Source organism: Chiroxiphia lanceolata, chromosome 1, assembly GCF_009829145.1.
Source record: "Chiroxiphia lanceolata isolate bChiLan1 chromosome 1, bChiLan1.pri, whole genome shotgun sequence".
In the NCBI taxonomy this organism is placed as follows: domain Eukaryota; kingdom Metazoa; phylum Chordata; class Aves; order Passeriformes; family Pipridae; genus Chiroxiphia; species Chiroxiphia lanceolata.
This window is the reverse complement of record NC_045637.1, coordinates 14,916,930-14,942,997: the sequence shown is the minus strand read 5'-3', so window position 1 is coordinate 14,942,997 and position 26,068 is coordinate 14,916,930. Positions and strand designations below refer to the sequence as shown.

At 42.4% G+C, this 26,068-nt stretch overlaps 1 protein-coding gene and 1 long non-coding RNA gene across 2 annotated transcripts in view; one reads left to right on the top strand and one right to left on the bottom strand.

Moving 5' to 3' along the window:
- Positions 1–225: 225 nt before the first annotated feature.
- The window catches only part of EXT1 (exostosin glycosyltransferase 1), a 177,993-nt gene continuing 152,150 nt past the window's right edge, over positions 226–26,068 (bottom strand). The window contains exons 2-11 of the mRNA XM_032683228.1: positions 25,136–25,229; positions 22,388–22,495; positions 18,563–18,682; positions 13,459–13,591; positions 12,024–12,142; positions 11,210–11,305; positions 8,201–8,290; positions 4,413–4,573; positions 3,245–3,416; positions 226–678 (exon numbers count right to left, since the gene is read on the bottom strand). Coding sequence (XP_032539119.1) covers positions 493–678; positions 3,245–3,416; positions 4,413–4,573; positions 8,201–8,290; positions 11,210–11,305; positions 12,024–12,142; positions 13,459–13,591; positions 18,563–18,682; positions 22,388–22,495; positions 25,136–25,229 — 1,279 coding nt within the window. The 3' untranslated portion in view covers positions 226–492. The remainder of the gene's footprint in view (positions 679–3,244; positions 3,417–4,412; positions 4,574–8,200; positions 8,291–11,209; positions 11,306–12,023; positions 12,143–13,458; positions 13,592–18,562; positions 18,683–22,387; positions 22,496–25,135; positions 25,230–26,068) is intronic.
- LOC116784526 lies at positions 6,701–10,537 on the top strand. The gene is made up of 3 exons (XR_004356114.1): positions 6,701–6,772; positions 8,268–8,352; positions 10,472–10,537. It is a non-coding gene; the product is annotated as an uncharacterized LOC116784526 (long non-coding RNA).

The following is a 26,068-nucleotide window of genomic DNA, read 5'->3' as shown; positions in this document are numbered from 1 at the left end:
GGAAAACAGGAAAAAAATTAAAAAGTCAGCAGTAAATGAGAAATGTTAATACTTCGGTTATGTCCTGCTTGTGCTCAGTTTGTTTCTGAACCTGATGCATTTTGTCTCCGTGAGATTCCAGCGTTTAACTGTGCAGGGGAAAAGGAATGAAAATTGCACTGACAATCAAATGCACGAAAGAAAGAAATGGCAGCTCTGAAATATTCACAACCAACACAATTTTGATTAAAGAAAGAACTCTGTTTTTAATAGGGTTTTTTTTTTGATCATTAAAAAAGTTTAAACCTGCATAGCAATCATTTCAAAAATAATTATTTAATGTTCCATAATGAAACTGTACACGACCTAGTCTCAGCGACAGCAGCCTGCCGGGCGGTTCGGCACAGTCCGGAGCAGCGCGCCCCGGAGCCAGGACGCCGCGTGCGGGGTCGGGCGCTTGCTGTCAGTGGCACAGTCTGGCGGGGGGCGGCTCGGCCCCCTCAGCAGCGCTCCTCAGAGTCGTTCAATGTCTCGGTACTTCTTCCTCAGGATGGAGACCTGGTCTTTAAAGAGGACAGGGTCGAGCCTCATCTGCGAGTGGATCAGCGGCATATAGCCAAACCAGCTGGCGAAAGTGTTCATGCAGCTCTGCCGCTGGGCGAAGTGGTCGGGGTCGGCCCAGCGCGAGGCCCGGGATGCCTGTGTGGAGAGGAGAGCAAAGATCAGACACTGGCCATGATACAACAGGATGGTGGGAAGGGCAGGTGCTGTGGCCAGGCTGACACCGTGGTGCCGGGCCGCGCTGGGGCTCAGGAGCGTGTGGCTCTGCGGCAGCTAAAATCCGCTCAGGGGGTTCAAACAGGGGAAAGGACACCCTGCCCACTGCAGAGCCAGCAGTGGTGAGCCAGACACCCCCAACTTTCCGAAACGAGCAGAGGGCAGTGCAGTGTGATGACCAGAGTTCAAGCACGAGCCAGCCTGATGTGAAGCATGACATCCATGAGCAGCCCTTCCATAGTTCATCACACTCTATTTCACCTTATCTCTAACTCTTCTTTCTTTCAAACCCTCCAGTTATTTCAGAGACAGAACAAGTCCTTAAAAACCACTAAGAAAGACAAGAAGGCCACTGTTTTTCAGCAGAGGTGCACACCCAAGCCCAGCCCAACAGCTGCCCATGGTCTTCAGCCATAGGAAGAAAATTATTACAGTTTCTCAGGGTCAAAACTGCACGTTTGCAGTCCAGATCTGCAGAAATTTATACAAAAGTAATTTCAATCAGCTTTTAACTGAGCTCGGCAGAAGCCCTTATGTGCTTGGCATTACTCATGGGTGTAGACACCCTGCAGTGAAAAACAGGGTGCTTCCAGAAATCCCACTGGCCAAGGCCAGTGCATCAGACAGTACTGTCTCACAGACAGAGAAAATTAACTGATGTTCCACACTACATCAAGCTAAACTCTGACCCAAGGAAAAGAACCAAGGTCTTTGACTGCATACATGCAAAATATTGTGGCCTGACTTTCCAAAGTTCAGGGCAGATATAATCCTTGTGGAAGTCCATTGAAACTCAGCAGCTCTAGAAAAAAAATGTCCTGACAGCTTTAAAGATGTTGTTATTCTTTATCTGTACCTAAAGAGCATTTATAAACATAATAAAACTATTATTTAAGATAAAGTATGAATGCTGAGAGCCTAAGAATTTTTTTTGTGCCACTTCCCATGCATCTCTCTATAGCACTTATGGTTCCACTATAGTTTAAAAACAAATACAAATTCATAAAGTCAAAGGATGTAAATTAAAACATGAAGAAACAGATAAAGTCAAGGACTTGCCAAATGACTGTGGTATCAAACTTGATCTTTGTCCAAGGCCTGTCCAGTTTAGCTCAAGTGGTAGGTTATAATGTGCATTGATTACAGCCTCCTGATTATACCAAGCCACTAAAGAGCAAGTAAAAGCTTGTTGCTGGAGGATTATAGCAGACATTTTGGCCATTAACAGTGAATTTCCATACGACTATTAATCTCTGTCACAACACTGAGGTTATGTTAATTTTTTATTTGTCTTTCAAGGAATTATGAACATGGTCCATTACATTTCCCAAAGCTGCAGGAACAACTTGTCTTTAGGAGAGAGTTATAGTTCATGGCTGACTCGAGTCACCCACGCTGTAGGATGAAAAATGAGTGTTCAGGCTCTGCCAAACAGCCAAAGCATAGCCCTGTGGAGAGGTGAAGCTGAAATTGGAAGCAATAGGTACTTTCTGGATGGCACCTTCTTGTTTGCAGAAGGTCTCCTGGGCACCCAGATGAGTCAGAATTGCTGAATGCTACCTATACCTCAGGTGAAAGTGCAGTGACATACATATAAGGGAGTTTACAAACTGTCATGGTCACTCCCCAGTCAAAGATCCAAGTAACGCTAATAGGAGGAAATGTGGGGGAAAATAGAGGGCCCCTTATTTCTCCTGCCCCCTAGTAATCATGGCACTGTTTGCAATGAGAATCACAGACACCGTGGCACCACAGATGGGAGGCTGTTCAGGACCTGCAGGTTTTGCAGGACTTCCTATTCCTCCCATTGCTCTCACACAGGGTAGGAGGACAAGTGCCCCCAGGTTACCAAGTATCCCTGTTACTAGAGGTATTTCCATTTCTGCAAAGACAGAGGGTTTATCCGGTAACTGGAAGAGGATCTAAAGCAAGCATTTCATGGCTGCTAGTGAGTGATGGCATGACTGTGGGACAAAATGTTCCTTGTGGGAAAACACTGCTTACATATCACAAATTACCTCTGTTGTGACAGTCCAATGTCAGTGCTTGAATCATATTATATAATTTAAAATAGCACAGGGACAGCCTGGTACATCATACTAATTAATAATAATAAAAAATAGAAAACCTTTCTAGAATTTACTTCTGCTTCTAGCATTCCATGGCTAGGTCTTAGGTCTAGAAAATTTAATTAGAAAACTAGAATTTAACTGAAATTCAGTCACCACAATCATCAGGAGTTTGGAATTACAGTGTATAACAGTGTGTGAGAAAACTATGAAGGGAAGCAGCATCCACAGTAGATGTTTGCCATTTTTCCCTTTTCTCTCATTATAAGAAGCATATCCACACCCTATTTACAGTTCTGCTGAAATAAAAACTGCAAAAAAATTTAACAGAATTGTATCACTTTGTAAGCCTAACTTAGAAGCAAACCTGTTATATTATCAGTTCATCCCAATTGCTAAAATATGCTGTGAATACATACCTGTCCCATCATGGTTTCCTTATATTGTTTTTTCTGTGTTACTTTGATTGGAGGCAATTTTGTCACAGCTGACACCAAAAAATTCATTAGAATGTCCTCACAGTTGGCCAGTTGGTCCACCATATTCTTTAGGCTGGCAGGCAGGTAATGAGTGTACAGGTAGTGATAATATCTGGAAACAAACAGCAGAGTTATTAATACACGTCACTGGGCTTTCAGGTACCACAAGCTCCAGGAAATTTCTATCTCAGTTCAGAAACAAGTTTTTCCAGCCAACTCCCAATACACCACATCCTTTTTTAGTCTCATCCTCCAACAAGAAGGGAAAACAAATCAGTTTCTCATCAAGTCAGTGTTCATGCAGAAACAGAACATACACCTTTTTTGTAACTGGGTTGAAAGAAACAATGCAGACCCAAGCATAAAGGACAAGCAGGAAAGAGAGCCCCATATTGCTATAACGTGACAGACAACACTGATGAATTCATCCTCCACCTTTTCTTTCCAAACTGTTCCGTTGGAAAGAACTCTAGTAATAAAGTGGCTTACTGCTGTTCTTACTGTTGAAATTATTCCCCTTTGGGCCTACACTATCCCTTATGGCCTGTCTTCTCCTTTGTGGGGATGTGGATTAGATACTCCAAAATTTTCCAACTTTTTCCTAACATCTAGAGAGGACTTTGGTCTGATGAAGTCCTAACAACAGGGGGTTTCTCCAACATGCTGCAATATGCTGAACTCTGATGTGTCCACTGTACTTCATTTCTAGAGTAGCCAGAAGACTTTGCAGTCTGCAGCTGTCAGCCAACACATACCCAGAGCTGGTCTGGAAGTAACCTCCTTTCTGCTATGCTACAGGCCATTCAGCCAAGCATCTTAATGAATTCGGGAACTCTTTGAAGTGTGTAATTCCTGATGTTAAAAAGAGCAGTCCGACTGCCTCAAAACACAAGTGACTTCAAAGAGACCCAACAAGCGCAATAATGATTACCAGATCCCCAGAGCTAAACCAAGAACTTAAATTATTACCCCATAAAAAGTAGACTTATTATCTTTTCGTTTTTGACCCTCCCCGGAAGAATGTTCTTCACACCCCACCCCCCCACCCCCCTCTTTACTATTTTTTGTTTCGTTCAGAAGGAGGACAGCAGATGCTCCGGGTTCTTACTTGTGGTAAATAGCAGCTCCTGTCAATACCATGGAATAGTCATTAGTCCATTTGGAGGTATACCCCCACCTCTCCTTAGTGTTGTCCCAGAAGTGACTGCGTGCAGGGTACCCTACGATCCTCTCTGGAAAGCTCTGCCAAACTGTAAAGGCAAAATCCACCTGTGGACAAAGGCACAGGCCAAATGAATACCGAAACTGTTTCAACAAATGTCAACAAAACAAAATATTACCTTGCCGTTAATTCGCAATTCAGAATCTTGGAACTGTTGCAAAACATTAATTCTATATATTCATCAGTAAATTAAACTGACTGCTTGACATTTTGCCCTATAATTATGCACATTTTAATGGTTCCTGTTAAAGGGAGTCTAGAGCATCACAGCATTACATTAACATTTTCAAACTTGCCCTTTACATATCAAACCTTTTCAAGTTACAAAAAGAATGGGTGTAGGTGCATGTATTTATACTTCGATGCAATACCAAGAGGTAACAGCCATGTGGGAAACTGAAACTTTTGCACGTCTTTGTGCATCTCACCTACCATTTCAGCACTGTTAACATGAAGCTTGGAAAATCAGGAGTCAAATACTTTAAATTGTAAAGGTGGTTTAGTGAGATTAAAACAGGCAGTCAGTGTGGAGTCCATTTATATCTTTCATCTGCTTTGAGCGTTCTGAAGACCACGCTGGTCACACTCTTAGGAGTGTCTACATGACCAAAAAGGTTCAACGAAATTGCTTAATAAAGAGAAAGATAAGATTCCTATTTAGTTAAATGGCATCAGAAGCCTAAACTTTAAGAAAAATGCTTGATACTGTATGAGCCACAAGAGGATGTCAAATGCTGCCAATGGTGGTTTTCTGTTATATTGTCTTGCCGTAACAATTTTAATAACTCGAATCTCTGAGAACTGAGAAGTGACAGGACACCGCTACTCCAACATCCCACCAAACAAATCCTGGTGATACTAGGAAAGAGATGACTGGGATAGTTTGCAAAAACCTTGTCAGCATTATATCTGAAAAGAATTTGGTAACTACAACGAAAAGTTGGTTGGCAGTCCCTCCACTTCAGCTTAGATTTGGAGCTCAAGCTAGAACAAAATTATTTTAAAATGAGTTAAAGATGATTCTAATTGTCCTAGTCAAACCCAAGAAAATGAGAGCTTTGCTTCTGCGCTGCACATTGGGCTGCTCCAGTACCAGAGGGACCTAAAACCTTGCTCAAAAATGTTTGAAAAGTCTTCCAGGAGAGCAGCCAAAGTCAAGGGTGTAGAGGTTAGATAAAAAATAGTTTCTCTGAGAACAGTCCCATTTTGTGTTGATTACTGTCAGACTTCTCACATTTACAAGTGTTTTTATGAAACAGAAGAGTCACACATGGACTGGAACACAAAGTTAGGGACTGGATATTTTCTTTAAAGTTGTTTCAAGGAATCTGAGGCCAACTAGAAAGACAATGTGCACAAACCACTTACCGTTGTGATAGTTCTAATCAATACCACATGAAAGAACTAGAGAGTTTTTTCCCCTATAAAGGCCTTTCCCATAAAACGTGACATCTGTTTTCTTTAGAGAAGTCTGAGAATCTCAAACTAAATAAATAATAAAGCTTCTGCACTCAGTGCCCTCTCTTGAGCTTTCAACTATCTGTCCTTGTACCGGGGAGACACACTAAAGCAACCACCCTAAGAGTAAACTGCCTTTATTAAAAAAATCCCTCAGTTCTCATCCTATATAATTTCCAGCAGCATTGCCACTCTCAGCTGATCAGCAGGAAAATCCAACCAAGCTGCCAGTCTCTTAAACCTCCGGATCACTGACTCGTGCTGATTTCAGATCACGACTCACGCACACATCCCTCTGCGCATGTGGAACAGCTCCCGTCACAGAGCAATTACGTGCTGTTCCATTGTGGATGGAAAACCTTTACTACCCCAGGGCTGGACAGTCCAGAGGATGTGCCTGGTGACTGCTCCTTTCAATGAGAATGTGACTGTGTTTGACCACATTCCTAAATTGCTTTCTTTGGGCCTTGAAGCTTTGCCACAACAACCACCCATGAGCAGCTATTTTCAAAGGAAATGTCACACCGCATTTGCATAAGCTGTACAGTGGGGGAAGTGAAGCAATGGAGGCCCACCAGCTCTCCATGGAGAGCCACCAAGGAGAGCTGCTGACCCTGGCACCCTGGCAGAGACACACCAAAGCTGCAAGGTGGGTGCCAGCAAGACCTGGCCAGCTGGTTCTGTCTGCAGAACAGGGACCATGAGCTCATAGAGCAAACAGCCACTGCACAAACACACAGGATCAACTGCAAGTTGCTCACAGGAGGGAAGAAGCCACAAAGAAACATGTACGTTGTCTCACACAACAACAAATATTTGCATTTTAGAATATTTAGGGTAAAACATGGCCAAGAGGAATGAGGAACACTATTTATTTACTTCATATGTGTTCCAGAAGCTTAAATGATTCCAAAGTTTGGATGACGAATAAGTATCAGTTAAAACAAAACAAAGCCCCAAATCCTCATGTAATTCACATGGAATTGCTGTAAATATCCCCTCAGGGCAATAAAGTCCTTGAGAGGTCTTACCATGGTCCCCAAGGCAGCTGAGATGAGACCCTTCATCCTGAGCAATAACCTGCTCAGGAACTCCAGTCCTACGATAAATGCCTTTTACTGTGCTGTGCAGGGCTTTGCACACAAGTGCTTTGGCAGCAGCCATATTCTTTATCTAGCAGAAACTATCAAGGTGTAACCTTGGTACGAAATAGGTTCAATGTCAACTATTTCTTCCATTTGTGAAGCAAAAGAGGGCTACTGTGGCTCTTTCTGGAGCAGCCTAACCACAGCACAACATCCGTACAGAGAAGAAGAGCAGTTGCAATCTCATCAATTTAGAACAAATTCAGTAACATCACAGGGTATATAGCAGTGACTGAAGATTAATGTTACACATTTCTTCACTGATATATAAGTAGTGATAGCATCTCCACCACTGACAAAAATGCATTTTTATAAAGGTGAAGTGAGGAGAGGGGAATGGCCATGAACATGAGGGAAAACAAAAGAAAATCGAGTTTTTCAAGCTATTCCCTGGCCATCATTAATAATGTATTTCCCAAATATTGCACTCTATATAAACTGTCATCAGTTTCCCTTGTGGTTCTCAGGAACAGGTTCTAGAAATCAATACTCATCCCAGTTGTAAAAATTGGTTTTCTACAGTATTTTTCTTTTCTTAGTGCTATCTTGCTCTTGGCACAAACACTCAAGGACCTAAACTAGCAAAGATCTCCAATTTTATGGGCCGACACAATGGTGAAAGAACATTCCTCAGTGAAATCCTGCATTAGGGTGGCACTGCTGTCTTTTAGAGCGATAGCAGTCCCCTGCTGCTGACAACCCTTCCTTCTCCACCTACACCCTACTGATAATGTAGGGAGGGGGGGAAGCTACCCCAATCAGAAAAGTGAGAACAGAATATTAAAGCTGACTGCTCTTGGCTGCCTACACCCGCCTGCAGCTATGTTACTAAAATAATAAAGAACGGAAGAACCATATGCTAATGATGAGCCAATTAACCAGGGCGAAAAGCTCCTCTGATGGCAGGCAGTGGCAGCATTGCTGAAACAAGTGCAACACGTTAAATTTGAGGAGCGTGGCAGGAAATCTTATAACATTTACTCACTGGCAAATCCCAGAGAAGAGCATATCGGCTGTGCTCAGGCTGAGCCCAGGAGCCAAGCAGCCTTCCAGCATGACAGAGACCCTTACCTCAGTGGTTGAAAGAACGGTGTCCTCATCCAGGCTTAGCACTGCATCTGTCACTATGTTGTCGTAGGGCAGGAAGCGACTGCTCATAACCTGTGGGTATCCAAGGCAGGAAGGGGAGAAAATAAAAATCACTTGAAGTACTCAGTTCCAAGGTAAATACTCCATTTTATTCCTCACTCTTATTTCCTCTTGTCTGAGGTACATGGCATATTTCTGTCTGATGGAAAAGACTCTTCAGCTCAAGAGTGAAAGAGTGTCATTTTTGTCACCCCAGCAGTCAGGTTACACCTTCTATATGAGGAGTAATTTCCGAAAAGACCTCCCTCTTTGGAGCAGGGTGCTTTCCTTTTGTGAGAAACTGCAGTGGATCATACTGAGAATCAGATGTACCTACAGCTTCTTTGGAGAGGACATTTTCCCTGGTAGCTAAGACTGTCCCTCACTGAGAAGGACTTTGCAGCATTCATAAGGCTACGCAGCTGGGAAACCAAGCAGCCCAGACTGTGTGTGAAGGATGTTACAGTACCAGGATGGTGCAACATTCCCCGTCAAAAAAGGAGAACATGCTATAGAACACATGTATCGAGTTTTATTTGCATCGTGAATTATATAGGTGTTGTAGCTTTTTAAAAAGTCACATTCTAAGTGACCTCCCAGTACCTGAAGGGAGCCAACAAGAAAGATGGAGTGACAGGACAAGGAGGAATGGCTTCAAACAGACAGAGAGTAAGTTTAGGTTAGATATTAGGAAAAATTCTTTACTGTGAGGGTAGTGAGGCACTGAAACAGGTTGCCCAGAGAAGCTGTAGATGCCCCATCCCTGGAAGTGTTCAAGGCCAGGCTGGATGGAGCTCTGAGCAACCTGGTCTAGTGTGAGAGGTGTCCCTGCCCATGGCAGGCAGGTTGGTACTAGATGATCTTTAAGGTCCCTTCCAACCCAAACCATTCTATACATATAAAACCTATATGCAGTATAAGCTTTGGAAAGATATGGTAGCATGGTCCTTAAAGTAACAGGAAATAGATGAGAAAGTTGGATCAAAAAGATAATAGCAAGAAATGAAAATCTATATGGTTTCTTTAGCAGACTAATTAGCACCTTTGGAAAGCTGATGTAACAAGGACACAACACGATTTTTTTTCCCTCATTTGCTAGGAAAAATAGTCTGGCTAGTCACTAGACTTCTTTTCCTATTCATTAATCCAAAAAAACACTACAAAAGTCAAGCCCAGTAAGAGGAAACCACTATATGGAAACAGAGACATGGAGGAGTTTTACACATCTCTCATAATGGACATTGTCAGTTCTGCATCCCCTGCAACGTGTTTGGGAGCAAGTCTTCAGAATCTATGCCTTGATTCAGAGAAAGCTCTGTCTCCATAATCAGGATGTTCACAATGTCTGTCTGGAGAGTATCTCTTCATTGCTACAACGGCCTTGTTCTGGGGAGGCGATGGCTGGTACGAGATCTGGCTGAGGTTGATGGTTTTGCTTTGCTTACACTAAGGCAAAGCAGAGCAAACAGCCAGCAGGAGACCTGCATTCTCACCTCTGATCTTTTACAGACCATGTGAAATTGTCAAATAGTACAACAGTCGGGACTAGCCATGTATTTGTTTCATAGCTAAAGCTACCTTTTGTAAAATGGGTGTGATAATATCTCTTGATTTCATGGGGAAGAGTTAAGGTTAGGTAAAGGCAGACCTGCGATCACCCACATGGAGTAATGTGCCTGCCAGTATGTTTCAGTTAAGTCTGGAGATGAAAAGCAGTTCCTTTATGAAACCTTTAAATTGCACTGCTCTGGCTCTACAAGCTTTGTCCAAACAAACAGCTTTCCACGCACGAAGCCATTTGGCATATGTTGGGATATTAGAGGGAAGAGACTGTCCAGTATAAACACACCTTTGTGTACTCAGGAGACTCACTTGGAATCTAAACAGTGCCTGGGGCCAATTTCTACAAACACTGTAGAACTGGTCAGAGATTTTCTCCTCTATCTCACATCTGCAAGTTTTACAAAAAGAAAATTAAAAAAACCCAGAACAATCAAAAGGTTCAGAAATCACTATAGCCTTTCTTGGCCCTGCAGCAACTCTCCTGATACTGTTTACATGGCTAGCTAAGGTGAGAGCCTTTAGCTGCCAACTTTGCAGGGCTCCCTCTCTCCCCTTGTTAAGGTGACAGGGGTAAAAGACCAAAGAGAGGATTATAAATTCAAAATAGGATTGTACAGCCAAAGCAACTTAAAGTTTCCTTTGCCAGTGCAGAGCTCAAGAGCCAGCTGACAGCGACTGCAGAGGGGACCAGCCCAAATCTGTTTCAGAGTCTCGAGGCAAGTCTTGCTTCTCTCACTGTAAAGGAATCATTCGCATCAGTGTGGATTTTAAAAACCCATTCTTTTCCCATCTGATGCTGTCTGTTTTGACTTTGTGAAAGTACAAACAAACGTGTGTTGCACAGCAAGAGATGATGTGGTGATTTTGCTCCCACACGTGTTCCATGTCCCTTGTCCCTTCCTTTTTTATTGATGGTAAGACCCCATCACTGGCATCAGTACCCCACAAGACCATAAGAAAAGGCACTTTTCAAAGGCTAGTTCTCATCTTTTCCTCTGCTTTTGAGTTCACAGCTGACCCCCAAGTCTTGCATCTGACTGCTCAGACTCAATGTTGAAGCTGCATCACTACCTTCATGCACTTGCACAGAGGCAGAAATCTCCACAGATGGGATCAGCACTACCTACTCTCGAGACCACATTTCAAAACTGGGTCCCATCTCTGAATCTCAGATTCAAGGCATTAATTGCCATGCTGATGACTTCTGTGAGCACAGGGCCCATGCATGAAACACAAATCTGTGACCAAGCTGGTACAAAAGGCTAAGGAATAGAAAGGATCTGTCACATAGTTGGGAACTACGAAGCTTTCACCAAAGCAGCCAGAAAAATAAATTCTTATTTCATTGGAGAATATAGGTAGCATTTTATTATGCTTCCCTCCACCTACCTTGCTCTCTCCTTCGATAACTATGACAGGCACAGAAGTGGCAGGCCAGCGGTGTTTGGCTGGGAGAGGTTTATCACAATTCCATAAAACAATAATCTGAAAGAGAGTATTGGACCATGATCAGAGACCTTTGTGGCAATGCAGTCCAAACACTAAGGTTCCAGATCTCCAGACAGACGTTAAATTCAAATCAGGAATTTCAAAATCAAAAACAATGGTACAAATATGTATAAAAGTAACACTTCCTACAGTAATTTCACCCAACCTGACTACTTACAATATACATCCTCTCAGGCAAATATAGACCAGACAGGAACTTGGGAAGTCTCTGTCTCGGCCAGGTCATATGGATGTCACTGATTTACTTTGGCTCTCATTAAAGGCAAAACCACTTGTGACACTCCATTGCAAGAGGGTGCTCCTACTGAACTCCCCAGGGTTTCTTTTAGAGAAGCCAAAATCCTGGCACTGATAAGTCTAAGAGCCACAGCAGGAGGAAGGAAGATCACACAGCAGCTCTTGAGGCACAGACATCCTTTTGCAGCTTGCAGCACATACAATGTTGATCTTTAAAGTGTAGTCATTATTTTACCTGTCTCATGTAACAAAAGGGTTTAATTACTATCTCTATTCCACTCCCATTATACTCAGAACTTTTGTTTCCCATGCATGTAGGTCACAGATAGCAGAAATCTCGGAGGAAAGAAACATCAGAATTGAAACGGGGTTGAAACAGGGCTGAGTCACCAGGCTCTTCATTCCTGGCAGGGCGGTTTTTCTCTGTTGGGACTGACAGCCAAACAGTGCTGCTTACCTGTGCACAGTACTGGGACTTGGCTACAGCAACCAGGAGTTTCAGCACAGGCTGAGATTGGGAAACCAGGGGAGTTACTGCGTGGATAACGGCAGTGAATGTGGAAAGAGGCTTCAGACCTGAAGTGAAGAGATACATACGTGTTCAGTAAAGACAAAACCACACCAGTTAGTACAGATTAAAGGACTCCAGAGATGGACAAAACAACGTGCACTTAATGTAAACCTTGCCATGTTTTTTTAGGCCATGTTCCTTCATCTCAGATACTAGGATACCAGATGAGATCACACTTCCTGTTAACTCCCACACCCTCTGAAATACCTGACTCCAAGACAATTACTGCCTTTTCTTACTCACTATTTCCAGAGATGTCCTGCAATCTCTTTCTTCCATCCAGTTTGTCCCACAGATAATACTGACATCTAGTTTGTTCAGTCAAATGTCCTTCTTGACACAGGCTCTGTTTTACTGCCTGGCTCTGGATGCTCGGTGTTTTCTACAGACTATCTCCATAACTTCCAGAAGCTTGTTCAGTTTCCTCAGTTCCATTACAGTCTCTGACAGATTTTTGCTCTTTCTGGGTTGATTCCCCTCCACATGCATCATGGATTACCTCCTGAGCTGATAATTCTGCTTGCCTTCCATTCTGATATTTTTGTCTCACTATGATTTCCTTTTCTGCCTGAAATAACAGATCCTACTGGTGTCTGTCCTTCATTAACGCTCTCAACCTCATCTAAATTCATCTGTGTGGGGTCACAGTCATTTTTCATCAAAATTATCACAGAAACCTTCTTCTCCCCTTTTTAACACAGTAACTGTGAATTTTTAGTAGGTGAGCAGTACAGATCCACAGAAGTGGGATGGCACAGGCTGAGCCAAAAGTAGCAGCAGTCTAGTAAGCAGGATCACTTCAGCCTGTAGGCACATTTGCCTGCAGAACTCATTGTTCAAGCTCTGCTCCAGGAAAAAGCCATGAACCTAAGCCCTATTCATTCCTTCTAGTGGGATCCATATGAAGACACATCGTATGGAGAACAAATCCATACCAACTGTGCACTCCAATAACAAGTGTCATGGGTAAATTACCACTTTTCCAATTTGCCAAGCACGAATAAACAAAGAAAGGAAAAAGCTACTCCTCTTATGTCCCCTCAGGCCATGAATGCATCAGCAACTCAGGCATTCATTACCAGCAACTGAAAAGTATGAAGGGACATAGATTTTTTTTTAAAAAATCTTTGCAAGGGAGAGACATACAATGCATGTTGATGAATCAGAGACATTCCAGTCTACAGGGAAGACAGGATAAACGAAAGGCACCATTAACTACAAACAAATGGCAAGTCACTTGGCACATGCTACTCAAAGACTAAATTTCAAATTTCCACTAGAAATTCCAAATTGTACTACATTATAGCAAGGATTCACTCACCGAGATTAGCATAGTAGTAAGGAAAGTCTCCCAGATATGAGGAATACTGTGGCAGTACAAATAACCCTCCAGGATGTTTGTTCCATATTAAGCTGTTACGTGATATGTGCTTAAATATTCTGTCCTGAATAATCTGGAAAACAAGAGAAGTAATAATTTTTAAATAGACTATCATAGTCACTAGTAGAAGCTTCAGGGACTCCAGCTGACTGGAAACATCACCCATTTTGCAAAAAGCTGAGGCACACAAATTACTAGACATTCCTCCTTGATCTCTCTTAAAAGAACTCAGAACCTGAACACTCTTGACACCACTTCAGCAGCTCAGGCTGTGTGCCATAGGTTTCAGAACATCTCATTAGTCTCTGTGGACGTGGGGACCACGCAATTTATAGCATTTTATATTTCAAGTCAAATATTTTGTCTATTAGTATCTTAGCAGTTGTAAGCCTGATTAGTTCATTGTCAGTTTTACTACCCAGAACTCACAGATGATAATTATTTGAAGATGGCATTACACAGCTAGGTATTATTTGGAGATAATGAGAGCATTCAAAACCACAAAGACTTGCAGCAAATCAGGCAGCACTAATTATAAGGTTTTGCTTAATTATAAAGGGATATTAGTATTCAGATACATTGCTGATTCCACCTCTCAGTTCTGCAATAGTTCCTTGTTGGATGAAGCAGAAAAAGATCCCTTGGCAACTACTGTCTGTCTCTGTAGAGGGCCACAAACATAGATTCCTAGGCTTTTAAGGTCAGAACAGATTGCTAGATCATCTACTTCATCATCTAGAATACCACAAGCCAAAAAAAAAAAAAAGTACAAGGCCATACAATTCATACAATTAATATGTATTTATGAAACTAATTACAGTTGCTTCACATCAGATGTCTGATTGCAAGAACCAGAGTGGTTCTTACACTGATGGGAATTTTTTTAAACTTTTTGCAAAGACATAAGATTCAGTGGTGGGAAGCTATAACAGGACAAGTTCAGCCTCCACATGAGTGCAACTTTTTAAGTGCAGTAGGCTCTTGAGCCACACGTTCTTACAGATTTGCCTTCCCTCAGAGCATAAGAAGCTGCCAGGCCTGGACATGGGACACTGTAAAGGGCCAGGAGGTGGTAAAGAATGAATTTTCTCCCAGGCTGGCTAAGGAATGCCTTGCCGCCTTCTGCAGCTCGTCTTCCGTGATGTCCCAATGTTTCACTTAACTGGCAGTTTATGCAGTGCACAGGGCTTAAGTGCGAAGAACACGTTGGTCTCCTAACCTAACACATCTGGCCTTAACATAGGCATATCTAGGTGAAATTTCATGTGTCTGAAGGTGGAGCAAAGTGTAAGAAAACCAAAAGCAAGCAAAAAGACTCACCACAAACAGCACAAAAGCAGCTGCTGGAGCCTAACCAAGCTCAAAACTCTGTAAGCTGCTGAGTTCAGGGACATTTGGTCAATACAGAACACGAATAAGTGTTGCCACAAGCAGTGGTTTTCCTGGAATTTTTGATTGCCATGACAAGAAAAGATTAAAACACCAGTTACATTGTGCTAGACAATCCACTGCTGGTGGCAATATACGTACTGCTAAACTGGGGCAGATGCTGAGTGCATGCTTGTCTGAATTTTGCCTACAGCCAATTACCATAGCTAATATGCAGTAATTCACTCACATGAGTGAGTTAATTTAACTTTTTTCTTTTTTTTTTGAATAACAGACTTAGGACTGTAGTTTCATCACTGACAAGAATGTATCTGAATATTTCTGTTTGGTAAGTTAGGTATATCAGTTGTCAGATCTCCCACATGGCAGTGGGGAGAGGAAAAACCACAGACAATGACTGCTATTTGCCCATCTGCAAGTTATGCCACTAAACAAAGACAGAACCTAGAAAGTACATATTTTTGAGTGTTTACCACAAAGCCTAAGCACTACAGCTCCTCCCTCCTGCTTTCTCAGAACTGGGGCACAGTCAGATAAGGAGAAGTCTGTGAATTTACATGGTCAGGAGGTTTTCACAGACGGTGGAGTTTTCCACTAGCTGGTAGCCAACAAGGCTGCAGGGGAAACACATGGCTCCCGTTCAGTGCCGCCTCAGTGCGCCCGAAGCCAGCGCAGCTCCAACGGGGAGCAGGGCCCCAGTGCCATGGAGCACACACAGCCTGCAGTGCATGTGAGGCACACAAACCTCACCAACGTGGTTCTGCTCCAGGCTCAGGAGCTGGCCTTGATGGTTCATCACAGTTAACAAACAGATCACTAATTTATCATTCTCCTGATCCATAAGAAACCTGTCTGTCAGGATAGAGAGGACAAAAGACAACTTGGCAGAAAGAGAAAAGTGTAAAAAAGGATAACATGGAGGACCAAGGAATTAAAATATAGAGTGTACAGTGTTGCACATGTTGCAGAGAAGACAGCAACTACATGGTTTCTCCAATGATGAGGCATGACAGGAAGTTTAATAAGTGAAGAAAGGGGTTAGGATCTCTGGCAAGATCTCCCTTTTCTTTTTGGAATGCATTAATAGTCCAATATTTTTGTCTCCCTCATCCTCGCACTTCAAAAAGTTCACATATTGCCTTAATCATAGCTGCTTTTCAAAGTGTCCCAGCCAAGCATCCAATATTTCTTGTCTGTACTTTGTGCTGTCTCTTTCCACTCCTCTTCCTGAGCCGAGGGCTCAGCACACTGTGCATGGATGCAGGGATGTTTTGGGTTTGCTTTTGGAGAAGACCAGGCCGAAAAAGTGCAGACACCCTGGAGCATGGATGGTGTCTGCAGCAGCACATCACTCCCACTCACCAGCCTGCAGTAGACACTTGTGAGCATCGTTTCCTATCCCACACCATGTCCAAGGCACTGGGAGTTCCTCTGTGACTGCAATAGGGGGTTGCTGGCCAGAATATTCAAACCTCTTATTTTGGACTATGAGCTCTTTGGCTTAGGCCACCAAATGTTGTGAGAAGATCAAGGACCTTAAAATGTGACTTAAGGTTTCCACAGGTATGCATGATAAAGGACTGTGATGTCCTTGCAGACATCTGAGTTGGTGAAGATTTTTTCTGTGCTGATATCCTCAGACATGGACATACACTGGCACTGCAGTTAGCAGGCAAGTGATTATTCTGACGATATCTAGAATCATCAGAGCACTCTGACACGACAGTGTCAGAGAGAAGATGGACCACATCTACCAGAAAAAAATAATCCTGCTAGGAATTTACTTCCAGACATCAGATTTTAAGAAGACGATATACTGCTTGCAGGTTTCAGACACCAAAAATTGCTCTCAACGCTTTTACTCCTTTCCTAGGGAAAGTTAACTCAGGACTTTACTTAGGCAAGTTGAAATGTGAAATTAATATCTATTCATAAGAACAGAGTCCCTCTTAGCTGTCTCAAAAAATTGAGAGTCCTGAATTAAAAAACAATCAAAAAACATCTCAAACCAAAACTACACTTGCAAACAAATGAAAAAACTCAGAACATAACTTCAAGACCAGGCATACATTAATTGGTTTCATTAAACTAAATCTTTCAGGAAGCCTTTCAGGAAGTTTTTTGTCTTTTAGTTTTTGCACTCTGAGGGGGAACTCCAGCTTGCTGGTTACGCATCTGCTTCAGCTTTACGGGTTTTGCTGCCCCTTGGAGTCATGCAGCCACATGGGCCAACGGGTTCCAAAGCAGCACTAAAGACACATCTGTGAGCTGGAATTTGATTCAATGCACACCAAGGCTGTGGGGGCTGCAGGTTACGCCCCCTTGAGACCAGCCCCAGCACAGGCAGGGGAAGGGCAATGGGGAGAGCAGTGTGCCCCTGTCCTTTTAGCAATCCCTAACGATAACAGAGCGCATGCAGGGAAGGGGCAGATGATGTGTGAGGCACCTGATGGTCCCTGGGAGCACTTCTGTAAGGGTTAATTAGACTGCAAGCTATGGCACATGGTCTTCGGCTTTGTGAGTCTGATCCTTGTGTGGGCTGTGATAATTAGCACCACCTCATCAGTGGCTTATGAAGAGTTTGAGGATGCAGAGCAGTTCCCAACAGGCAGCACAGATGAAGACATGCTCTTCTGAGGGTGAGGGAGCATTGTGAGGACAGCTATGCCAGGGGCTCTGCAAATGTTCCCTGGCTGGTTTTCTTCACTGGCACAGAAAAACCTAAGGGACTGTCTTGCAGCAGCTGGAGATAGATCAGCCATGGGTAACCTGTACTGCAGACGGAAGCACTCATTTGCAGTTTTCAGGGGAAAGCAGGCACAGTGGGAAATGTGGAGCTTTACAACTGTGCATTACAACTGTGCATTACAACTGTGCACAAAGATGGATGGTATTGCAGAAGTATTAGCATAAGACGAGTGCATTTGCCCCTATAAAGTGAATCTTTTTCAGTGGTAGAAGTGTGTCAGAAATTTATGTGCAAAATTGGAAAACAATTAGAAAAGAAACCTGCTTTTGAAATTGCAGCCTGGGCCCTACTTCTAAAGAGCCTTTCATCTTTCCTCTGCCTCTGAATTCAGAAAGGATTCTCTCCACATTTGAGATCATCTGTCTCCCCCTCTAATAGCAGTCTAATTATGATTATTTATTAATAATTTATAAGGATGATCAGGCCTTTCCTTTATCCTGCATGTGAAGATAAGACCCAGCATTTACAAGAACCCCTTTTTCCTTGAGCCAGACCAATAGCCCCATCACAAGGCATCAAAATGTTAAGGAATGGTCAAGGAGGAGCTCCATGGTAATATTTTTCCAAAATGAATTTCAGAAGGGTTTCTTAAGAAATACATTCACTACCAATGACAAGGATAGTGATTCATAAGCCATAAAGCCTTGCTAAGTCAAGATCACACATGACAACTTTTCCATGTGTTGGGTAGCTCCCATTTTTCACTGTGTCAGTTTTCTAATGTGGATTCCGATAATGAAGAAAGTATTTCCTTAGGGGAGAAAACTCATCAAGATGCCGAGCTTTTTTCCCAGTGACCAACTACATGTCATGAAAACCAAGGTCTGACACCAGCTGAGGACAGAAGCAGCTGGACAGGTACAGAAATCTCATGGCTTAGCAAGGTCCCAGATAATTTTTACTCACCTCTAGTGTAGTCAATACAATCTTCTCAACTGAAGAAAAATAAGCCTCCCACAAGAACTGTGTCTGCTGTCTAAGTGCTAGGATTTTATCCTGATGGATAGACCTGATTGTAGAAGGAATCTGTAACACAAGATGCAATATAGTCAGAAGCTTCAGAAACAACACAATCTCATCAAATTAATATGCTGCTGACAAGTCCTCTCCTCTATTAGTGAGCTGCACAGCTTCAGCACTCCTGTCCAACAGAGATGTGTGTCGACAGTTAAAGCCTTGATGTAAAATGAATGAGACACAACCCTTTATAACCTCTGGCATTGAATATATGATTTTTCTTTTTAAATCTGCTTTCTTTTAGTTTTTGGTTGTTTTATGGCAAAAAGCTGCCCCCCCGTAGCGTTATGGTGTGGCACAGTAAGGAGCTCCTCCATACACTCCTCATGCTTTTAATCCCACGAAGCTCTTTGTGGACTAGTATTTTAACAACCTAGTACCTGCAGGTCCTGAGAGTTCAACAATAATCCCCACATTCAAAGTATATTAAAGGGATCTGGAATTGCATTTACCACAGCATGGCAACGCTACGTGCCCTAAAGAAAACACAGCAACATCTTAAGTAAGACTCCACTTTTTGGGAGCCTGTGGATCAAATTGCATTTTACTAATTACCGAAGGTGGAAAGAATAACGTCTTCCACAACACCTGTTATTCACAAGGGAAAACAGTGCTTATTTTTCCCCCCTTTCCATTAAATCCACATATTAATTGTGGTATAAGTTGCCTTGCAAATAAACCCCAAATTGTCTTTCTGCAGTGCTTTTCCTTTAAAAAATGTAACTGCTCACTAGACGAGAAGGCAAGGGCTTTATGTCTACATCCTTCTCTATCCCCATGTCCTTCTTCCACACTGGAGTGAAACTAATGTACATACATGCCATGCTTTAACTTAGGACTTTAACCAAGGCCTCCAGTACCCCACTTGGACAACACAAACTGACATTACCAAGGGAATTTCACTGCAATTGGCTACTCACAGCAGCAAAAAGGCATAGAGGATATGTTGCTGATTTGTGTTCATTTTTTCTAGTAATGAAGAGTTGTGCTTTTACACCTACATTTTTTTTGATTTCTAAATGGAATCATAGATTTGTTTACGCTGGAAAAGACCTCTAAGATCATCGAGTCCAACCGTTAAAATAGACCATCTTTTTCTCAGACACTAATTTCTCATAAATTTTTTACCTGAGTCATTAGCTGTAAAAGCATATACCTGGGCTGTGCGTTGGTTCTTGTGTATCCCAGCTTATTCTGAAGTTTGCCTGCAACCCACCACATCCTATTCTTTCCCACACTTTGCTTATTCCTAAAATATTCTGAGATGTGGTAGTGATCACTATTTGCTTTCACATGTTCTCAAATCAAATGATTTCACATGAAATCTTTTTCCTGAAGAAAATATGATATTTTAAGAATTTATATGTAAAAAATTTTCACAAGAATCAGCAAGTTCTTTACTGCAGAGTTTGTAACCAGGTATGGACACTTTGTTCATGGCTCCACTGGGTGCAGTGTTAGTTGAAACGTCTTTGCTCTCTCAGCCCTTCAACTATTAGACCACCATCTTAGAGACACTGCTAATGCAATACAGAATTTGAGCTTATGAGAGACTTAGCACTGCAGCAAGGTGGAGCAGAAGAAAAAGGTCAGACTGTTGAAGATGTTACTTTACATTCCTTTGCTACAGGTCCTTTAAGTAAAATATAGGTCTTTAGGTAAAATATTCCCTGCAAAACTAGTATGGAAGACAGAAGTTGGAAACATGTTTTTCTAAGTGACCACATCACTATTTGTGATGTGTCCCAATAAGTAGAGGGATAATGAACATTACCTCTACTGGCTGCATAGATGTGTATTAACCATACCCAGGAACATTATCAGCAGCGAAGACAAGATTAACGTCACTTCAGAAAGGCACTACAGCATTTTTCAATGAACTTAAAATTTCATTGCAATATGTGCAACCTTGGGTCTGTGTGTGTACGTGTGTAAGCAACAAATAAAATCAATACTCATTCCCAACTATACCTTTTGAAGGGGAAGGCTGCTCAGACTGTGAAGGTTACTGCAAGAAGTTATGATTTTACACACCACACCATGTTTGTGAGTGCCAGCAAACACAGTGTCAAGGTTAAAAAAAGGCCTTGGTGTGGGCTCTGTTACAACAGCTGGAAAGAAAAATCAGAGCTCCCATTTTAACTGCATTTGCCTATTAGTTTTAATCTACTTGTCCAGAAAGACAGGTGGGCAAAATGATGTATTAATATTAATCTGGTATGATTACACTGGAATTATTAGAACCTTAATAAAAGGTCATTTCAGCAATGAGTAGGGGGGAGGGAAAAACCACCCTGCACAAATAAATGCAGAAAGGCTGGATTAAGCTCTCCCAGCACTATGATGAGGAGAATATGCAAATAAAAACATCCGAGTTGCTCTCAAACAGGAAATGAAAAACTGTAACATAACAAAAACATTTCCCAGAGCAGACATTCAGGCCCTCTGCCAGCTCTTTAAAAACACTGTTAATAACGGTGCAGTAGCTGTTCAATATGGAAGCAGCTGTGAAGTGAACGAATGGCATGTTACCGGAAAGCACGAAGATCAGAAAATTATTATTATTTAAAGAGAGACATAATTTTGCTCAGAAAAATGTGCTGTCCACAGAAGCAAAAATCAAATGGCCCTTTTATATTTGTAGCTTGTATCACATTAAATAGAATAAGCAACACTTTGCAAGGCTTGCAAGGCCAGTTCTTCACAAATATTTACTTCCTGAGACAAGTTAAGAGGTATGAAACGAGATTTTTCAAAGATACTTTGTTTTGGGGGTGCCACGGCACCTGTACCTTTGAGGGCGTCTCTCTGTGGATGACACTAAACTCAATGATAAATAAAACTCTTAGTGGCTATTTAGTGGTTATTCAGTGGTTATTCCAGATCTTGTGGTACTCAGCTTTATGCTGGGCAATGGAGATTTATCAAATGCTACTTTGGGGAAAAGAGTTTTTCAAGAACTTCTCCTAACATCAACTTCTCCACATACTTTACAGAATATATATATATATACACATATACATATATATATATACATATATATATATACTATAAAATCCACTAAGGTAGCTGAAAAAAAAATAATCCTAGTGAATTTAAAACCAAAGTAGATGTTGAAGGGAGCAGGGAATGTGTAACTTCTCAGCCCACTTTTGTTCTATGATCTCAAGATTAACAATAAGTGACATGAACACTGCTTCAGAAAGCAATGTTCCACACATCAGAACAGGGACAGATGCAACTTCCCACCAAACTGTTGTGTGATAATTCCTGCCTGAGAAAATATCTGCTTTTCTGAGGATTCCCAGTGCTGCGGGACACCTGAGGATAAACTATTTCTGAAGGACTGGAGCAGAACCTGCCCTCAAACATTCTATCTTTCATCACAGCACCTGTGATGAAAGACCAGGACCAGGACAGCTCTGCCTCAGATTGGCATCTGAGTGCTCCACACCAGAAGAGATTTCATGCTCTTTGCAAAAATAAAAGTTTAGGAGTGCATTTAAGAGTGTGGCCTGGTGTCTGCAATGACCTCCAGGTCAAAAAATGAATGATGTCATATTAAATGAGTTCACAGCCCGGTGTGACACAGACAATCCCTTCATGATAAAAATTCCTTTATAGTCCTGACCTTTTGGATTCATCTTCCCTGTCCATTTAGATGGTGGCAGCAATAATCACCTGATCTGCTGAAGGCCGTGGTCTTTTCCTTACCTGTAATAACAATCTCTCATCGCCTATGATGGCAGCTTGGTTCCAATCAATCACTTCCGAGAACGGCAACTCCCATCCATTGCTGAGCATGACTGGGACACAGGCGGCCTGCAGGGACACAGAGCAGGGTGGTTACCTGATGTTTTCACCACCACCATGATCCCTGTTTTCTGCACAAGCTCGGGAGAGGCAACACGGTAAAGAACACCAGAAGCCAGAATCCACAGGAGGGCAGCCCAAGGGATTATGGTTTTCCATTTTGTGCTTATTCATATGCACTGAAAGGTGGGCTTTGCATGGAGAGTGGAGTTTGCAATCTGGTGCTTACACTGCCAGACAAGGGCAGAACTGTTAAATGCTGTAGATATACTGGAGAATTTAATAAAAAATCATGACCCCCCTTGCTGCTTTGTGAACCATTCAGTAGGGAGCAACTCCCCTAATTTTTACATTATGTTACTATGCAACTCTACAGAAAATACAGGTTATATTTAATTCTAGAGCACCTTTCCCAGAAGGGAGGAGTGAATTCCCTATCCTTTATGATATTGACCCTCCAAACAGAGGCAACTGCACAAACATAACTCATCCCTCATCACCTGTCTACAAAAATAAGAATTGCTTTATGTCTTAAAACAAACAAAAAACATATACATTTAATATCTATTTCATACCAGCATGATCTGTCTAACCTATTTAATCTTCTAAGAGTTGTACAAATTCCTCTGTACAGAGAGTTTGTAAATATTTAGTAAACAGGTCAGTATTTCCATAAACAAATGATCACTACTAGGTTCTGGTCAGCTCAATCACAAGGTAAGATCCAAACCAAAAATCTCCTGATGTGATGAAAGAAACTAGTGCCAGAGGATTTGTAGCAAGCCTGTGCTCTGGTTCAGCTTCTTTTGGATCAAGCTAAGCTTAAGAGCTCTGAGTTTGGTCCAGACCTCCCCTCATCTCCCAAAAGACTGCTGTACCTTCCTTGGTAACATGTATCACACACAGCATCTTAGACTGCTCAAGTCTGCATTACAGGAGTGCTTATCCTGTGTAAAGAACTGTGACCTTCTGTAAGGAAATTACATCAGTGTATGAAAAAAAAAAACAACCAGAAAACACTTAGTAATGTGTTTTCATGTTTAAAACATTCCACTAATGTGGATCAGGCCTTTCAACATGCCTTGGATCCAGACAGAAATCGGGAATCCATCATAATTGGTGAATACTGCTGGTAGTCTGCTAGGAAAATCCTTGGTGCGTGCATTTTATCATTAAGCTGGAGCCTTCAAATTCTGTACAGTGAGGTATGGTCCCTGTTTTCTCCTCCTGAGATGATGTATCTAACAGAAGCTGCATGACTTGGGGACTAGATGAGAGAAGAGCTGAGCAGTGCCCTTCTGAAAGATCTGAAGTGACATGTCATCCCATATAAGCCAGTCTCACTTCTTCCTCCAGAGACTGGAGAGGGAATAGCTCTTTGCCAGCTATAAATCTCCTCCTGAGTAGAAAAAAGAGGTAAGTGACAGTCCTGACCTTGGATGCCAAACCTGATAGTAGGTGCTGGCTTCAGTGGTTAAACCCAAGTGTCCAGAGCATCCATAGTACCCAAGTAACCTATCAAAGGCTGGAAGATATGATACAGGATCTACTGGAGACCCTCTGGAGAAGCAGCAGAAATCCAGAAGGTTTTCTGGGAGTTACCTTTCTGGGCTTCTAAAGTGACATCATATACCTACACTTAGGTAGCTGAATCCTGCTCTGCATTGCAGTAAACAGTACTATTAGAGAGTATGTCTGGGACATTTTGTGGTTAATGAAGAAAAGGGATGTGATGACAGCTTTACTGTCAATGCTGGGACACTTCCCAAATGGCAGAAGAACTCCCAGAGGCAGGACCCTGTAAGGTGTCTTCTTTAGTCAGATTTGCTGTCTCACTAAAACCAAGAAGTGCCTCAACATCTCCTTCTCTCCACTTCAGCCCCCACGGCAATCCAGATGCCAGTCCTAGATGCAACGATGCTCTGTATGGTTGACTGAAGATCCAGGATCCCAGGCTGAGCTGAATCTTGCCAAAAAGAAAAGTCACACTACCTGCAGCTGGAGTAGGCCAGTGTCAGGCTTGATCACTGTGCTGCCAGGCACACTGCCACAGTGACTCCAGAACCTTTTGGTATTGCCTTCTGCTGCTGGCCCACAGCAAAAATGGGAGACCACTAACCAAAATGTTTGTATAAGTTGAAGGGGATTCATGTGCGCTCCCTGAGATCAGCCTACATCCACCTTCGTGTAAAGCTTCCATCTGGAGCTTTACCCCCTCCAGGTCACCTTCTGCATGTTCAGTAAGTACCATCTCAAAACTGGCAACGCATAAGCAGGTCTGTTTTGGCATAAGTGAAAACAAAAAGCTATTTTTGCTGCCCTGGGGCTTACTTGTAAAGGCCAGTGTCTCCCATGGGAAGTCTCACAGCTTGATAAAATACTGCTCGAAACCGGTCCAATCTCTCAGTCTCACCACATCCAGGGAAACCCTCTTCCTGGAGGTAAAGCAATTCAACCTTCAGATGAGCTCAGTGCTCAGACCCTCCTGGGAAGAAGCTGCCAATTGCTCCAGAAGTATGAATAGAGGCTTTCGCAAAGTGGATTACTGTCCACCAGGGAAATGAAACACATTTCCCTCCTCCCCACCTCCTTGCTATTGCACACCGAATTGCAGCCAGTGTAGCCATTGCTTTAAACTGCAGCTCTTACCTGCAAGGCCTCCAGAAACCTGAAAGAGCCAAGCCTGCGGCCACGGGGAACCAGACAGAAAGTGGCATTGTGCAGCATTTCACGGTAATCATACCTAACAAGAACAGGGGAGAAAAGAGAAAATTCAATTAGTGGTGAGTCCTAGAGTAACTGGGCATGAAAATGCAAACAGCTGCTGAAACAGACACATCTGGATAAAATCATCCCCAACCAAGACTGTTCACCACCAGGTTAACTAGCTCCATCCCTGCATGTGTGTCAGCCATCACCCTGGCTCCTTTTTGTTCATCCTCAGGAGCAACCACCATGGGAGAGAGCTGGGGAGACTGGTAATGAAACTGATAAGGAAGGAAATAATTTTGCCTTTGCAATAATGAGCCATTTCTATATAAACAGCCTTGCATGACTTCTAACAACAAACATTAAATGTTTTGATACCTAAAGCATTGTTGTGGCACTTCTGTGACCCTGATTTCTATTCAGATTTAGTCAAAGTCATGCCGAACTGTGTTCATGGCTGCACAAGAGGTTTGTACAAAGCAAAAAAATTTCAAACTATGCCAAAGAAATCTTCCCTTATCAAGCAGGCATTAAAAAGGCATGGGGGTTTACAATGACTCACTTGGTGGTTATTGTTAAGAGTGGTGAGAGGGATAAACTGCCAAATTTTGGCAATTAACCACATAGTTGCAATGACTCCTTCTCCTCTGAATGAAAATGCTCATAGACACTTTTGGGGTTTTTTTTTTCAATTCCATCAATCACTGCAAAACCATTCACAAAAAACACACATCAAATCCTAACAGTTTCCAGGCTGTTATTAGCTAATTGTACTTCTGGCAAACCAACCCATGGAACTGTGAATGGCATCAACCTTGTCTGAGTCAAAAGGATCCAGACTGAACACCCTCTGTTCTCCAGAAGGTCCTGGAC